Here is an 18,778-nt window from a genome sequence, read left to right as displayed (position 1 = left end):
CACTGAGTGGGCAGAGGGAAGAAAGAAGTCAGCAGTGGTTAGGGGCTCCTGCCAGAACCTCTTTACTGGTTCAGTATAACAGACTACCTGCTTTACTCCTGGAGTCATGTACTTCATCGTAATTGACTATATAAAGTACAGCCCAACTGTGACCCTCACAACAATAAATAAAATCTATGAATGTTTTATACATTTAAGTTAGTTGTGCTAAGACACGTTTTTTGAATGTGTATGTGCAATACCCACTGCAATATGTTGTCAACCTGATCTCATATTAAGTTAAGAATAAAGTGGAATTGCTGTTGGCCCCACTGTTGCAAAGACAGCGTTGGCAACATTGCTACTGCTAGCAGCCTGGCTATCTTCCAAAGCAGAAAAGAACCATTAGAATCCAATATTTGACCAAGAAACCCTGATATTAGTGCTATGAAAAAGCAGAGTATATCACGTGATTGTGGTAACAAGTAGGCAGGTTTCATTACTGACTGATTTAATGAAAGGAATGCTGGTTTTGAACCATCTTAGGTCCTAGTGCTGAGGGGAAACATGTACAGACTTTGATACAACTTTGCCTTCCTTGCCTCCTCCATCAGCAAGGTTCTTTTTCTTTTGCAGTGTAGAGTTTCTACAGTTACTCCAGTTGTACCACTGTTACCTGGGGATAGTGACCAAGGGGAACAATGCCACAATTCAACCTCTGATTTTCTGGGAAAAATCCAGCCCTGTGGCAGGACGAACAGCATAGTGAGAGTGAGGTTTATAAGGAACCAATCTATACAAGGATGGTGTCATTTTTCCACAGCTATTATACTGTGCCATCAGTATTTTCTGCAGAATGATGAGTTAAAGCAAAAGCCTTGTCTATTGCCAGCATGAATAATTTTTATTGAACAACATAATTTATAAAGTGACTCAGCTAAATAGACTTTTTTTTTTTTTTTTTTATCTCTCTTCGCTCTAGACGTGCATTGAACCTCGGCATCCTGCGTGACCCAGGTTCAGAGGTGGAGGACCGTCAGTACCAGGTCGACCTCCAGTCCATCAACATCGGAACGGCTCAGTGGGAGCAACTCAAGCCAGAGAAGGAAGGAATCAAAGGAGGTGTGTCAGTGGAGAGTGAGAGGAGCTCCCAGAACCCGGCCCTCGAGTGGAACATGGCCAGCAGGTCAGTATTTGCATTTTAAGACTGAGGGGAAGATGATGCTGTATGATTGTTGTTCAAATGATACATTGGTACCAAGGAAATTATTGACACAGAAGGTTTTTTTTGGGGATTTTTGTTTCTGTTAATATAGTAAATAATTGTTGGTGCATTTTGAACAGAAATCTTGGTGTATACATTGTAAAATTGTGAACGTTCAACCAACAGAATTAAATTGCATTTGGGACTATATCAACAGCTCTATCTCAACAGACTTTACAAAATGTTCTGTCATCTGTTATATATGCAGCAATCATTGTTGCATATATATGCAGCAACCACTTCCACCACAAGCACCTACACAACACAACTATTTGCTAACTGCTAGAGCTGCAAAAAATTAGTCACTCAAAAGGAAATGATCTATTTTGATAATTGATTGTTTCTTTCTTTTTTCAAGCAAGAATGTCTAACATTTGCTGGCTCCAGCAAATGTAAGGACTTGCAGGCTTTATTTTGCATTTATGGCAGTAAATGATGAGTCTTTGGGTGTTAGACTGTTGGGTGGAAAAAGGAAGCTATTTGCAGCTGTCACTTTGGACTCTTAAAAATGTGATGAGCATTTTCCACAAAAGCATGTTTTGATGTTTTTCATCACCAGTAAGTCTTAATAGTAAGACATAATATCTGTAAAGACAAAGCCTTGCATACTGAGCTCTCTCATACTGAGGCCTCTATGCCATTCAATTATTAAAACACCTTAAAGAGCTATATTGTTGCATTTGGATGAATCCCTTACAATAACCACAGGAAATAAAATTGGCATTGCTGCTAGATTACATCGTTACACCCTGAGTCAGGTGCTGTGTGTATTATCTGCTGCAAATGTCCCAAGATGTATCTCATCAGTCCTGATGTGGGAGCAGCATGTAGTTATTGAGTTAGCTCCCTATCATGGAGCCTCTCCATGCACAGTCATAATTACAAACCCTGTCATTTTTTTATGGACCTGGGAGCTAAAACAAGCACAAGTGTAACAGCCTGTTTGGCCACACATCCTATTTTTCCGCTCATGTTTTGAAAGGGAACACGTCCAAAAATCACAGAATCACAGAGTCCAGATTTGTTCCCTGTCAACAAAAAATAAGCCAGTGTTGAAGAATGCAGCACAGAGTCAACACAGGTCTGATTGAGACTAAGAGCTCTCAGGTCATTAGAGCTGAAACACACACCTTTCACACACAGACACACTAGACAATCATACTTACTCATCATAAAAATTGATATTTCTTTACTCTGTGTATACAAACACACTCATTTCTGTCCCCTAATTTCCTGCCAGCTCTCTGTTGGTTATTGTCAAATTAAGGCAAAAATGGGCAAAATTTTAAAAAGTTTGATTTTTTTAACTCCTCCAGGTTGAGCTCATACATATTTTTAGGCAGATTTAGACTTAGGATTTAGTGTGATCTGGATGTGAGGTTGCAGACTGCATCCAACTGAACACTGCTCATCTTCCCCTCTCCTATGCTACCCACCAAAAACGGGTAAAAAATTTGCAAATGGCCCTCTCTGGAGCCAGTGTTTGTCAATTTTGGGGTTACTGTATAAAAATGGAACATGGCATGGAAGAGGACCCGCTCCCTCTTTAGATATAAAAGGCTCTTTCAAAGGTAATGAAGCATGACGATTCTTAGTTTCAGGTTATTATACACACTAATGACAAAATAATTAGGAATATTATGTTGCATTTCTGCCCACCTTCAAGGTGCTGACTACACCTTTTTGAGCTTAAAACTTGTGTAAGAAATGGGGCAAACATCAGTATGAAAGAATGGCAAAAGCGATCATGTAGTCATTTCGATGTTGTCAGCCAGAGTGACTCAAAATGAGCAAGTAAGAGGAGCTTTTGACATTTCAACAAGGAGTGGACCTATGGGATGGTGCTTCTAATCACCGGACCACCCTGAACTTTTTACTCTCCCTCTGTCTCCCCACTAGTATTGACCATCTATCCCAAAATCCTCATTTGTTCATTCTCTAACCGTGGCAGCCTGGGTCTGTTGTAAAACAGCCCTTTTATAGTAAGTAGCGGACTTGGACCTGCATTAGAGTCTCACACTCTTAGTCTGACGAGCCCATATGAGCAAGGGACTACTGGGGCTCAGTCCACTCACATTAATTTTTTCTTTTTACTCTCAATTTGTCTCTCGGTCGATGAAAACGGCTGCATGGGCCTTGTGCCAAGGCCAGATTGTCTAACAGGGCAATGAAGTGAGATTTTGGGCTCACACTTTGGGCTCCAGAAGATGCTGAATGCCTTTTGAGTAGACTGAACTTTCTTAAGACATACTATAGCTGCGGGTCTGGATTTGTATTCAGAAGTTGATCACGGGATGACCTAACGTGTAGCTTAACAGTATTCAAAGGATTGACACAGTATTATACTGTTACAAAGGTCACTTTAGTTTGACAGTGACTAGGTGCTTGTGGAGAGTGTTGTAGTAATGAATCATCCAATAATCAGGATGTTTTTAGCTTTAACATTTTTAGCTTCTTTTCTCATTTTTATATCCTTAATAATTAAGATTCACACCAGTAAGCTTCTGTATGCTCATGCTGACCAGGTCAAAGCTGTTGTTGTTGCTGAGGATTTGAATTTCACCCTAACTATCAGTCCTAGCTTCCAAAACAAATCATTCAGGGTGGCTGTGGTTGCCTCCTTGTTCCCCTTTCTCCTTGCTGTGGCAGGAGCAGCGCAGTAGGTTCTGTTGGAAAATGGGCTTTGCTTTACTGCACTGCTGTGTGCTCCATACACTGTATACCTCACCATCAGCCACCACCACAACGGAGTCATAACTGAACATGTGATTTAGAATGTTCCAACACTCTGTGGAAAGGAGAGTCAAGTTCACAGCTTTACTTGTCTGCTGCAATCACCCGCAGAAGTACACCACCTCGGTTGTAACAAGTTTTGACACACACCACTTCCAAAGTTCACACCTTTCCCTTGTTCCCTACATCGATACCCCCCTCTCCCTCTCCAGCTTTGGACTCGTGGCATGTTCACTCCTCAGTTTTTCGGGTTCAATTCCAGTAGTTGCAGATCTGCAGTGGCTTCAGTTGGCTTCCTGAGGTTTTGTGAGGAAATTCCAGCAACATGGATCCACTGACAGGATCTGTCCTCATCACAGTGTGTAGTTGCCGGCTAGGAAAGACCTTGTGTCATGGAGCCGTGAACTCTCTCCATCGCCCTGCCTGTCAGCCACCCAGTGCAGGCCTCTCTCTTTTTGTCCATGTTGCTGATATCTACATTTACTGTACACACTGTGTGGCTTTGCATGGAAACAAAATCATTCTTTTCGTCTTTTGTACTTTGCACCACGCCCATTCAAAGGCACACACACACAGTCACAGAGTTCTCCAGCCCAGTCAGAGGACCCCATGTTACTGGTAAACTGAGCCTCACGCCTCCCTAGCCTTGCTGATGAATGATAGCACCTGTCCCCTGCAACGAGACACTCATTGTTTCAATCCCTGTCTGAGGGGAGATTAGCCAACACCAATTGGCCTCACAGATCATTTCACCTCCGAATTAGGCCTCCCTCAAAGTCTCTATGCAAAGAAATGTGTCAGAAAATAATCCCTTAAGGGCACTGGTAATGCACATTTGTGTAGCAGAAGTGAATATGATATTACTCTGGTTAAGTACTGTACTCTAGGCCACCTAGAAATGGGGCCTTTTATAATCCTAGCCAACTATAAATATTGGAAGTCGTACCACTTGATTGTTTTAATAGCAGCAGATGTGGCAATTAACACCACCTTATAAAGCCCACTGGTATATTTGTTTTACTTCTAACAAATGTTCCCACAAATATGACTTGATTGTGGGAATGAACATTAGTGAAATGGAGAGAGTTGATGTGAGAAGGTCTCCATTTGATCGTGTGTATACAATTAAGGGGTGTTCCCAATTGAGACTTGTCAAATAACGTCTCACTCTGTCTCTGTAACCATACTCAAGCTTCCAGCTCAAATGTGTTAGACCAGAAATTTGAAAAAGCTCACTTCTGGGAATATTTCACAGGTCTGGCCTGCAAGAAAAAATCTATTTTGAAGTCTCTTGTTGTGAGTTCAGCTTTTCGTCCTACTGGTTTGAATTTAAAAAGCCAGAGCATGTTTGAAATGTGTGTCTGCCTGTCAGCTAAAGGCAAAACAAAAGCTCAGTTTTGAACATTTTGTGGTTTTGACTGTGTTGTGTTGACTTGTCAGTCGTAGGCAGATGGAACAGTCTAACAAATATTTTACGTCTGGTAATCATAACACATTATTAGTAAATAAAGGTTGGGGGGATGTTAGTGAATACATGATCCCTTATGGTTTCTGTTTCTATTCCAGTGTAATGCTAGAATGACTTCAACAGCAGGACTATCCACTTTTTACTCAAATATAATTCAGTAATTGATACTTTTTAAATGAAAATGTCCAGTTGCTACATTAAACATTAGAGCTGTAACAATTAATCGATTATTTGCAGCTATTAAATTATTCATCAACTATTTTGATCTTCAATTTAATCGAAATAAGATGGGAAAGGATACATTTCTCTGAATCCAGCTTCTTAAATGTGAATATTTTCTGGTTCTCTATGACAGAAAACTGAATGTCTTTGGGTTGTAGACAAAGCAAGACATTTCAGGATGTCATCTCGGGCTTTAGGAAATACAGATTGATATTTTTCACCTTTTATGGACTAAACAACTAATTGATTAATGGAGAAAATAATCAACAGATTATTCTAGAATGAAAACAGTTATTATTTGCAGCCTTATTATATGTTTACCTGTTTGACAGAATATGTAACTCTCTAACTGGAGAACCTTAATCACAGTAATGATATCCAGATTCCTCCCATAGGTTTTAAACAGAATATTAAGTTATGGAGCCAGTCTGAAGTGTTTGCTAACAGTTTCTGTATGTGTCTTCTTTCAGTATCAGGAGGCACCAGGAGCGGCGGGCCATCCTGACACCAATCCTAACTGACTTTTCTGTCCGGGTGACTGCTGCCCCAGCCATCATCTTCAGCAAGAATCTGTCCCCAGACTGCGGACAAGCAGAGGTCAGTAACGACTCAACACAGCTGTTTACAAAGTATTCATATTTGAAGAGTGAACTCATCTTTACTGGGACAAACTAATGAAACAGTAAAAAAAAAAATTATGGCATATGTTTAACATCAAACTTTGATATCTGATCATTAATGGCAACCAATCTTAAAGACATAGGGATTTGCTTAAAGGGATAGTTCCACCCCAAAAAAAAATGCATATTTTACCTGTGGTGCTATTTATCCATGTAGATTCTTTTTGTTTGAGTTGTCAAGTTTTGGAGATATCAGCTGTAGAGATGTCTGGCTTCTCTTGAATAGAAATGAACTAGATGGCACTCAGCTTGTGGTGCTCATAAATTCATTCTGATCATGATCCAGTTACCCAAGATAACCCACAGACCTTGTTGTGAGCAGTTTCATGCAGGAGCTATTTTATTTCTACCAAGCTACACCCTCCAACGGTATCACCACACAGAAGGCCTACATATATTCCAACTGCTGAATACCAAAATGTATTAAGGTAGCGCACACACAAATATTCAAGACAAAGTTGACCGATCTCAATAGCACCAATTTATTCTGGCCATGTCAACCACCATACTAATATTTCAGCCTAGTGGCCTTCATCGGGGATCATGTTTAGATCCTGCACTATCATGAGCATGTGCCTCTATTCCATGAGTAGATGCATGTTTTCTTCTGTGCAGTGACGCAGTTGGTGGCTATTGTTTGATAGAGAGAAAATAGTTCCTACATGAAGCTGCTCACAACAAGGTCTGTGGGTTATCTTGAATGACCAAGTCAAGATTTATGTAACGATACATATCTGTTAAGTTCTCTAATGTTTTTTTTTTGGTGCTTTGAGCACCACAACTCTAAAGCCCATATCTCCAAAACTCGCCAACTCACACCAAAGCGATAGTAAATAGCACTACAGGTAAGAAGAAAAAAACATATTTTTGATTTTGGGGTGAACTGTCTGCCTTTAAGCAATGGTTTTCTACGAAATTGACGGTCAGTCAGAGGTTGCATATTTTTCTTTCATCTACTTTGCAGAAGTTCGTTCACTGCTTACACTGACATCGTGTCCCCTTTGACCCTGACCTGTTACAACCATGATTGTAACCATTACTCTCACAATCCGTTGTCCAGAAAAAGACATTGATTATGTGAGATGTCAGAAGTATTTACGTCCTGCCTCTTAACGTACAGTAACTTCCTCATTAGGAATCCCTCAGCTAGTCCACCATGTAATGGAGGCTTTTGACCCACAGAGTTCAAACCTTTCTGCTTATACAGCTGATGTTTTCTGGCACAGCTCTCTGAGACTTCCTGCCTCTTTGATGCCTCGTCCGTCCACGCTAACGTGCCCCTTGACAATGGCTAACAGCTAATCCATAGTTTGCACTGAGACACACACACACATAACACACACACACACTGTGATTTGTATAACTCCCTGAGATATGGAGATTCCAAGCCAGTACCAAGACAAACAGGACTTTGAACAATTTCTTTATTAAAAATCATATTCACTATAAAATATCTTCTAACTGCCTGCCCTTACCACACACATGTAACAGCTGTCTTTATTTAATAATTAATTAGTTAATTATAACCTACACTCGCTGATTTACAATCTATATGCTGCTGTTTAAATTCCCATTCACCCCAGCAAGCATGTTCTGTAACTATTATTGCAACCTTATGATTCTATGACCTTTATGTGTTAAAATTACAGCTATTACTATAAATCATAGTTAAAATGATAATACTCTTCATATGTTTTATGCACCTAAATGAGAACAAATATATTAGTGTTAGATTGGATATTGAATGAAATTAGCAGTACATTTTATGTTTTTAAACTGTGGGTCTGAGTAGATTAGGTTTACACAGTAGTGGCCAAATACCATTGTGTGTAGTTACTGTAGGTCTGGCCCATGTGTGTGCGGTTCAACCCAAAGTGTTAGTGAGTGATATCCTGTTAGATGTAGCCTCCAGGCTGAGGTTTGAGGGTGGGACCCTGGAGAGCACAGAGGGAAGAGGGGAACAGGGAACAACTGAGCAAAACGGAGCAGATAGAGGGGACATAGAAACTAAACAGAGTAGGAGCATAAAGAGAGAAGCACTTTGTAAGGTCACAAACAAATCCAGTTGTGTTATTGAATGTTTTTCATGCTCTGTCTGCCAACCTCCCTCTTTCATTTCCCCTTGTACTATCTCCCTCATCTCTCTCTAGGAGGTGGTGGTGTGTGGCCACTCTCTGGAGGTAAATGTGACCAGCAGTCTGGATTTCTACCTCAGCATTGCCCAGGTGCAGCTCCTTCAGCAGCTTTTCAGAGACAACATGGTGGGGATGGATGCTCCTGAGAAAAGTGCTGAGGTACATAGTGTAATAAACAAATATGAGTACACATCACACACATAAATCACATCTCTCTTACTGATAATGAACATCTTGTTAATCTACATGAAATTCCACAGTTTGACACACATCCATTTATAAATTGCAGCATGGGGCTCTGCCTGTTTAGCCAAAAAAATCTATCATGACCGTTTTCCCGATACAGCACCCCAAACTTTTGCCCCTGACTATTTTGGGTGAATCTAACACATTTAAATATTTACTCGCTCAGAGCAAGACAGTTCTCTAATTTGACCTTAGTTTGCTGCACTGTGCTCAGCTGCAGCTTTCAGGACCCTTTCTATTGTTTACAGGACAGGGAGCTCCCAGGCGCCATTTGCGCTGTCTGACCGCTTAATAAAGCTTTCTAATGGAACACAATATAAAAATATTTACCAGCTGCGGTGAGGATGGGAGTCTTAGAGGAGGGAAGGGGACTGGGGAGAGAAGAGGAGGTCGAATGGGATGAAATTAAGTGAGTTGACAGAGTGATTTTACTGTTGTTGCTCCTCTTAGGATTCTTTACGGGAGGATGTGAGAACTGACGTGCAGCGACTGCGTCAGATGACTCAGACTCTGTAAAGGCTTCTGTGAAGTGATGTGGTTGGCTTCCTAGGAAAAACTAAAATATGCATTAATGGGACAGTACAGTGAACATGCTTTGACTCTGACTTGAGAATGCTGTAGTGACTAATACAGACAACATAAGCAGTATCCTCTTTGAAAACACAGAGCAGGCTACATCTGAAAGCACACAAGGCAGCACAGAATCAAATGTTAAAATCAAAATCTTCAGTCTTTTTTTTCTGTCAGATATGTTAGTGCAACACTATAGAAACAAATGTGAGAAAGGCATAGTGTGAAGTTTGCCTTATTTATTAATTTATTAAGTTATATATACAGTTAGTCGTAAGGAGGTGCCTGCTGTGCATCTGGTTCTGATTTGGCTGATCTCGGAGCCCTCACCCCTGACTCGTAATGATTCATGGCTTGATTCTGTTGAGGGGCAGCAAACGTCTGCACAGGGTTCATTCAGGTTCAAGGCAGGATGTGAAAGTTCAGCGAGCAGCTACTCTGGGAGGTCTATTGGCAACAGTTTAAAAATTAAAAAATGCAGTTGCCCCCCTTCCTAAAATTTTGGTTCTTGGGCAATGTAAACTGAACATCTTTTCAGACTTTTCCAACAACTAGCTTCACAACTACTTCCTCACATACACACAAAACCCTCTTTGATTTCAGTTTTCTGTGCATTTCTGTGCTGAGCAGCTCTAGTCAAAGGAGCTGGGAATTAAGGGTATTGCTCAAGGGCACTGTGACGGTAGCTGCAAAGTGTTATGTTCTTTTCCCCAGCCATGTTTCCCAGTTTATCCGGGGATGGGAACAGTCAACTTTTTGTTCAGAAATTCACATCTAACCACTGTGTTATTGCTTTCCTCAGCTGGATTTAGTGAAATTGAAATGACCCGTGGGTCCAGAGTGATGTAATATAATGATCATCCATCCATTATTGAGAATGAAGAAATGAAGAATATATGCTTGGGAAAATACCTCTTTTATTTCATTTAATATTCCGTTTTTGGTCACAGTTGTTGGGAAAAATTTTACTTTTATGTATCGGATTAATTTCAGGTGCGTTATACCATGTTCTTTACCGACTCAGTTTTATAGTAGTGCCATTATGGAGAGTAACAGTATCATTAACACTGAGGTCAGTCAATGTGTGTCTTCACCTCTGTGCAGCTGCAGAGCATGGAGGTTACTCTCAATAAATGTGGTCTGGCTTTGACTTTTTTGGACACTCTGTAAAACTATTTGTACCTCCATCTATCTGAGTGTCGTAAGGCTTTGGCGACCGCATCTGTCTAGCTGCTTGGCCTGGACCCTGCAGAAGGGAGGTCAGTATGACTAAGACATGGCTGTCTCTGGTGTATTCCTGTCTCCAGGAGTTCATTCTACAAGCTGCAGAGCCCTCTAGTGGTGCATTTAACTACAGCATCGTGTGATACCATGGCTCAGTTCAGCTCACGAGGGCTGTTTCTCTTCCTTCGCAGTCTGCTCTGCCAGCAGCTTGTCTACCCCCTGCTATTACATTAGACACACCACCATCAAATGATATTAGTAGTGTGTGCACAGACATTGTTTGGAGTTTGGACCAGGTAAAGACTTTTGATAGAGTTAGAATAGACAAACTGGACTGAGTAAAACAGATGCCTGTCCACCCCCTGCTAACAGGTTGCCAATAATTATCATAAAGCGAGGATGGTTTTCCATTGCCAGTTTGTATAATATCAGAATCTGGATTTGGAGCATGTATCTCTCTTTTTCTTTATTCAAACTCAATCTCCCTGATGATATTTATAGTATTTGACAGTTTTGTTTGTACCTCATTTATACAACCTGTTCAAAGGATTCAATTAAAAACAGGTCCTGCATCTCGAGCATCTGGTGCAGGGGAATTGATGTTGTTGTTGTGCCTCTATAAAGCATCTCCGCTCACACAGTCAGCACTGTCCCCAGCAAGAGTTTAAATTAAACACTGCTCCTTGCTCACTCTGTTATTTCCAAGTCCCCCCCCCCTCCCCTCTCTCTCCCCCTCTCTCCTTTATTTTTTGTTACATTTCTTCTTTCCTAGGCGTTTTGAGAACAAGCTGTTTGCCTTGAACAGATTCTCCACAATACCGGGCACTGATTTCAAACAGTTCCCATCGCTCGTCACAGCTGTGCTTTATTGTCTGGGTTAATGAATTTGTTTTGTAGGGGCTTTTGGGTTCCCTGGCAGTGGTGAGGCAAGCCAGGCGCGTGGGCAATGTGTGCAAGCCTCATGCGTGATTTCATTCATTTCTATTCACTGAGCTGTTCACACAGACGCACATTTATCATTAATACTCTTCCATGCATAGATACAGATGCTGTCCTAGATTATTATTTTCTTAAAATCTGTTTACTCTGTGTCACTGTGCATTGTAGCCAGTTGCCCACAGTTCCCATGTTGGTTTCCACTTAAAATCATGATTGAGATGCAAAACAAATGCAAAATGATTTCTGAGCGGACCATAAGCAGATTTGTTGCTCTGTAAGTCGCTGCATTATTAGAATGTTTATCGCCGCATTAGCCACGCTCCGTCACAGTTTGACTTCATCTCTGTATTTTTTGGCTGATGTTAATGATGATAAAGTGAGGCTGGGCTGCGATCAGGCAGCTTTCAGCAACAGGAGGTACCACAGCCAGCAAAGCTATGAATAGATGACAGGGCGGCTTCTGAGACTTATCTCACTGCTCTGTCATCGGCGCTGTCACCCAGCAACACAGACGTGTATATACCCTCACACACACGCACACACACACACACACACACACACACACACACACACGCATGCACACACACGCATGCACACACACATGTCCAAACACATAAGCAAACACACACATGGCCTCCACATTCTCTGCATGGTAACTGCCTGCAGCCTTTTATTTGGGTGCCAGTACCGTAATACTGCTTTATGACTGAACAGCTGACCTGTGTGTGTTTGTTTGCAGTCTGTGTGTCAGCCCTGCTATGACGTTATTTGTTCTTCAGAAAGACAGACAGAGAAGTTAATGACTTTGGTTAAAAGTGGGAAAATCTTCCCAGCAGCTTCTCGATTCAGTCCCTCTTCTGTTTGAACCACCACTTCTTCCTTCTCACCCACACACCATATCATTCACTTATTTGCAATCCATTCCTTAATGTAGATTTACAGTGTCAGCTCTCATTGTTGGCATCACTGTCTGGCTGTCATGCAGTTGCCGCAATGACAAGCTTCCAAAGTATTTTAGTAATGTCCCACCAAACTGGTAAAGAGCAATAATAGAGAACATTTGAGAAATTGCTCGCCTGTTGCCATGGCTCTCTCTTTCTCTCTCTGGCGCACACACATGCAGAAACAGCCCGGGTCAGCCATGTGCTTGTACCACAGTGTTAGAGGAAAATACCCTCTGGTGCAGGGGAAGTCCCGCTCGGCTTCATCCTCCACCTCATCCTGGGATGATTACACGCATGGGAAACAGGGCTTTAGACTTCCTCCAACACTCATGCACGAACACACACATACACACACTGATGCCAGTGACACACAAACATGCACTAAGGCAGTGCCCAGGTTCAGGACTAAGTATCAGGCCTCACAGGAACCTTTGAATTACTGTTTTTAGTAAACACACATGGGGAAAACCTCTCTATCACCCATTACCTGCCTTATCTCCATTCTTCCTCTCCCTCTCTTTCTCTCTCTTTTCTTTTATTTACTTCCTTTTTGTATCACATACTATCAGTTGACATTGTGAGTCTGTATGCATCTACAGCTACCACCTACTTTGTCTTAATTCTCAGTCTTATGCATCTTTTAACCTCCATCCAACTCTTCTTTCATCCCCTCTTTTCTCTCTTTCTTCTCTTTTCCATGCTCTTCATCTTCTCTCATTCATTTTATTTTCCCTCTTGGGACTGGCACATCATCCACACAACCAAACTCTTCTACAGTTGAATGTGTTTGGACAGTGAAGGTTTTTCTTTCATAGATGTTAAAGTTTTGCACTGCAGAAACTCATGAGGAATCAAAGCTTTCTGATATTTAATGTTATGAAGGGCTCATTGAATGGATCGAATATGGTCTCAGTTGAAAATGTAAAATGCAAGTCTCCTTCAAAAATGTTAGATGGCACACTGTAGGGTTTTTGCACAATTAAAATGCATTGTGTTGTGATGCTAATGAGTTGAGCGGGAGGATGGCTATCTTTCAGTGTGCAAGACTATTAGTCAACAATGAGGAAGTGATACATCATCAATAAAAGGGTGGAGGAAGGAGGAGAGAGAGGGGATGGAAGGAAATACATATTGTCATGTAAAATAATGGCATTTTACCCTTGTGATTAAAATTCATTGCAAGTGAGGTGAACAGCGTGTAGGAGTTTTTTCCTGATTTTGTCGCCCCTTGGTCTCCTTCTAAGCACCTGGCAATCCACAGGTGTGCAAAAACATGTTATATTGAAACCATATTCACCCCATGCAATGAGGCCCTCACAAGATGGAATAAGCACAATACACGATACACCAGCGCTTGTACTCACTGGTCTTTTTCCAATATTTAGTTTGTCTTTTAATTAGAGGGCAACTCTGTAATAGGGTGTCAACAGTCAACAGTTAGAAAAGGACAACTCAAATGTCTCTGAAACAACACTATGGTTTGCAGATAAGGAAAATTCTGAAACAAATGAAGCCATTTCTCCACTTCAGTCTTCACTCCAAATGCTACTAAATATTACACTGTGGGAGAATGGAAGCTTGGTGACCTATTCTGGCCTCTTGTATAACAATTTAGCTGTCGTGCATGTAGGAGTATTAGCTGAACGTCAAAAGCACATAAGACGGCTTATCTAAGCCATGGTGTTGTTGACAAGCTTGGCTCGGTGAGCGACCTGGGGCTGGATCCTTGTCTGTGTATGTTTTAAAGTAAACCATTTCCAAGATCACTCCTCTTTGTGATGAGTGTTTCATATTGTCTCGTAGCTGTTGAGCTTTGAGAACTGCAGTTTCTCTCTCGACCTCCGATCTTTCCAGGACAGTGAGGTGTCAGAGGAGCTTTTATGCGCTCTGCTGGCCAACAGAAATAGGGAGACATAAGATGAGAGTTAAAATCCAAAGCATGGAAAAGGAACAGAGCGGACGGTAAGAGAGTGGAGACAGCTTGAGAGAGGATGGCCAAATGACAGAGAACACAAAGAGGGAACAAGGAGTAAGGGAGAAATCCGCAGAGATGAGGCATGACAAAGTGAGAAAAAGAGACTATGATTCTGGTGTTTGCTTTGATTGCTGGCTCTGTCCAAAGTATTTGTCTGTAAATGTGGGAGCTGACGGTCCTGAGAGGTCAGCTCTTAACCAGTCTGCTTGGCTATTAACCCTCTCTGAGGGCCAGATCCCTTTCACCCTGACCTCTTCCCATCCTGCATAGGACTATTTTCCTTCGCCCTGTTGCTGCTGAGAGTAATAATAAATAAGGCTCCCTGTGCAGCCATCTCCTTTTCCATTTTGGCTGCCTTACATCTGCTAAGTAAGCGTCGTTGTCTCAGCTTATCTTAAACATACATATTTTCATAGCCAGTGTTCATCTCACTGCCCTTCTCTTGTTATGAAACCGTATCTTTTTTTCCCATTTTTGTCCATGTCTCACTGACCCTCCTGTGTGAATCAACTGCTAATTGACAGCCAGTCATAACAACTCACCTTCCCTGTTCAGCCCAGGCACTCCAACTAACCGTCTTCTCAAAGCATAACCGTGGCACATTCTTAAATTGGCCCCTTGGAAACTTGATCTATTTGAGATCAGTAGCAGCTGAATTTGCTCTCTCCTCAATCGGTTTTGGCAAAATTGGCGTGAAAACTCCAGATAAAATCACAAACGTTGGAATTCTATTAGAGGCTGGAAACAAACGGCGCCTTTGAGCAGAGGCAGCGGGGCCCCCACCATGAAACCCAGGATCGGGTGTCGACTCAGGTGAGGAGGAGTCAGAAGTGCCCCCTCTCTGTGCCTTCAAGGGAAACAGGGTCACACACCCAGGGGACTAGTAAAAGCAGGGCACACCAGGCCAACTAGAACAGACACATATGTACACACACCATAGTAGACTTTGTTCAGTGAAAAAGATCAGAATTTTTGTCTGAAGAGGTGAAAAGAGGAAACAGATTTTTTTTTCTCTACACCTGTATAAGCAAGATCCCACCTAGAATAACAGGTGATGGAGAGTATTGGGTTCTCTCTCTGTAACCAGGATGGTGGAGAAAAATCATGTGGGAGTGGGTTTACATGTTCGTGCGTACATGTATGTGGATTTAAATGTTGCATTTGACTGTAGAAATGTACAGTCTCTGCCTCTTCCTAACTGTGATTTTTCAAGTCCTGTGGTTGACTGCAGCACTACCGAGTTCCTCTTGGACCGCTCTCATTAAACTAAATATTTACCCTAAAACAAAATTCACACATCATTCCAGGCTTTTTTGGATTTTCCATGGGTGCAGGCACATTTTCTACTTTTTTTCCACATCTCACTGCTACTCTATTATCCAGGCCACATAGGGGTAAATATTTCAATAGTCCCACCATTCAGTCTTAATCAGAGTCACCCAACACTTTATTTAGTGCTTAAATGATTAATTGATTAATCATCCATCCATCATCTGTAATTGCTTGCCCAGCTGACATTGGGCGAGATGCTGAGTACACCCTGCAAAGGTCGCCAGTTCATCACAGGGCTGAGCTATAGAGACAAACAACCGTTCCCGCTATAGCTGCACAATATATCGTTTTAGCATCGACTTTGCAATGTGCGCATCCCCAATAGTCACATCACAGGATGGGCAATGTCAAAGCAAAGGCAAATGTAGGGCAAATTAACTCAACCAAGTCATGCTACATCGCTTTTGCTGCTTGATACAAAACAAAACTCACAAGATTCTCATATTCCATGAGATCGACAAGAGAAGTATGTCTAATTTAGTCCAATTTAAGGGTTCTTGGATACGAGGGAGTTTGTTGCTCGAGAGTGACATACAGGCTCACACAGTGAACCTCAAATCGCAATAACTCTTGATCAATTTATCAGATAAAACAGGGCCAATGTTGGTCTCCTACAAAATCATCACAGTCACTCCATAATGATACATTAATTCTAAATGGGGATATTCAAGTTACAAACAAGAAACTTAAGGGCTCTTTTCACAATTATAGACAGTTTACAGGTCAACCAATTAATCAATTATTTACAAAATAATTGAGAAATACGTTAATAATGGAATAGACATAAGTCGTAGCCCTAACTGTAAAATCTGTTTCTTAAGTGAGTGTTTACTTTAAGAACTGTCTTTTTGTGTCACATGTTTCTTCAAGTTCATGTTTTGACAACCCAAACATGAATCTATGTATAACTTGAGTGCTATCTATGAATGTATGCATGAAATGAATGGTGGCTTTGTTCCTAAGGCTTGTGACTGGCCCTGAAACCTGATAGAGGCATGTAAACCCAAATGAAGTTTAAACAATGATAGATATGCACAGATAGGTGCCATATAGCCGCTTGAGACCCATAGCTCAGATGTTTTGGATAATCAAGAGGTGGGTTTGATTTTATACCTCACCTGTTTCAGTTTGTCTGTTTGGAGCTGCTCCAGTGGTTCAGACGTGCATGACAAAGATGAATCATCATACACACACCTCACATATTCAAACACTTGGAATAGTTCACTAGCTAAAATCAATTTTTGATACCGTGTTCATTTGAGTTACAGTATTTTGATTTGCCAGTACTTCTGCCAGAACAGAAAAAATTTGAAGTGTGTGATGATGAGCTCATTTTACAGTTTTAAGTATTGCAGGTGTCCCTTCCATGCTAAATTCTGCATCTGAATCCCCAAGTCTTAAACACCTGAAATTGTTTCTCTCCCGCAACGTCCTCATGAAATGTGCTTGTCCAATTCAGCCAAGGTGTTCTATGATCTGCATGTTGTTTTTGTGCTCATCTATTTTCGTCCGTAGTTTAACTTTGGTCTTCTCTCGTACCGATGTGTCCTCGAGCCTTGTCCTCTATGTCCCCCTCATCAAGGCCCTCTCCACTGACCCAGATGAGGGGACAGGGGGTCTTGCATCATTCTCCTCTGAGAACCTAACATACAGCACATCAGAGCCTTTGTCTCACTCTGCCCTGGGAGCAGATCCAGAGAGAAATTAAAGGAAGATTACTTCAATCCTCCTCTTCTAATTTCAGCTCTGTAAATAGACAGTGAGCCAGGATTGTTCTTGTCTTTGCGCCGCTCTTTGAATTTTTATGGAATCTTCTGTGTGTGTGTGTGTGTGTGTGTGTGTGTGTGTGCGTGTGCGTGCGTGCGTGCGTGCGTGTGCGCGCGTGTGTTTTTGTGCTCGTTTTTGAATGTATGTACAGACTGGTGTGTGTGCTGGCTCCCCAGGGTGTGGGCTGATCACAGCAGCATCGCTCACAGTCCTCAGCAGACCACCTGGGGCTCATCTGCCCCCCTCAACCCTACACCTCCCACCCCTGTCCTGCTCCAAACATCCTCATCTCACCTCGGGTCGAAGTTGTTTTCCCCGCTGTTGCTGTTTCCCTACGACTGCGTTACTAAAGCACAGAATACAGACATGGCCGCCAGGCAGCGCGGGGAGCTGCTTCAGAAGAACGCTTTATGACCTAATGAAAGGCATCTCCGCTGCTTTTTGAAGTCTCTCAGACGTCTGTTTTCATGAACCACCAAGCTCATGCTGAAGACAGTGCAGTTTGAAGTCTCTTCTGTTGTTTGTTTGTTGAGAACATAATGCCAAAGCTAATGATGTTAAGTTGAAATTTTGGATGAGTGATCTTGAGGGCCAAGCTGAAACCTGATGATTACTCTGCTACAATGCTCTCTGCTGTACTGAGGATGTGTTTTCACTGTGTATTGTGAATTGTGGTGCATCGCCACACTTTGCATTACCCACCAAATATAAACGATGATAAAGTAAAAGAAGAAATGCATTGCATTGAATTCGTCTTACAGTCAATTGATTATGATTAAAAAATAATAAGTATATACTTTTTCCTACTCCTTTTCAGGCATGCCGATGCTTGTTAATGGAATATACTTTGCTTATTTGTTGAACTAATTTAACTTTTTGTTTTGTTTTCACATGTCTGAAAATAATTTACATTCATTCATTCTATCTATGGACCAAAAACACAGATGGCACTCTAAAGCTTACACATTCTCTGATACCACTTTCACACTGAACAAAAAACTCACTAACACCCAGTAACATCTGGCGTTTTATCTTCAGTGGGAAAGGGTACAATTGGCATTCATTTCGGGGTCACATGACTCTGCAGTAGTCACAGGTGTTTGTCGGCTCCAGCTCCATTCGGCTGTGATGGAAACATGCAACCCAGGTGGACACGCTAATTTCTGACTCTTTTCCGTCATGATGCTATGATGCACAATGACGTTTTGGATGTTGAAATGCAAATTGTTTTCCATTCATCTGCGTTCATGACAGAAGTAAATGATATAAAAATGTAACCACTTGTAACATTGTCATTGGC

The 18,778-nt window shown here is 41.6% G+C and overlaps 1 protein-coding gene across 3 annotated transcripts in view; it reads left to right on the top strand.

Annotated features, from left to right (window-relative positions):
- LOC141011735 (intermembrane lipid transfer protein VPS13B-like) overlaps positions 1 to 18,778 on the top strand; it is a 353,303-nt gene that overhangs the window by 228,641 nt on the left and 105,884 nt on the right. For all 3 annotated transcript variants that reach the window (XM_073484997.1, XM_073484995.1, XM_073484996.1), the window contains exons 32-34: positions 962 to 1,165; positions 6,137 to 6,263; positions 8,497 to 8,640. In XM_073484997.1, the coding sequence (XP_073341098.1) occupies positions 962 to 1,165; positions 6,137 to 6,263; positions 8,497 to 8,640 (475 nt within the window). The remainder of the gene's footprint in view (positions 1 to 961; positions 1,166 to 6,136; positions 6,264 to 8,496; positions 8,641 to 18,778) is intronic.

This window comes from Pagrus major, chromosome 17 (assembly GCF_040436345.1).
Source record: "Pagrus major chromosome 17, Pma_NU_1.0".
NCBI classification, from domain to species: Eukaryota; Metazoa; Chordata; class Actinopteri; order Spariformes; family Sparidae; genus Pagrus; species Pagrus major.
Note: the sequence above shows the minus strand (reverse complement) of the source record. Positions and strands in the feature narration are given on the sequence as shown.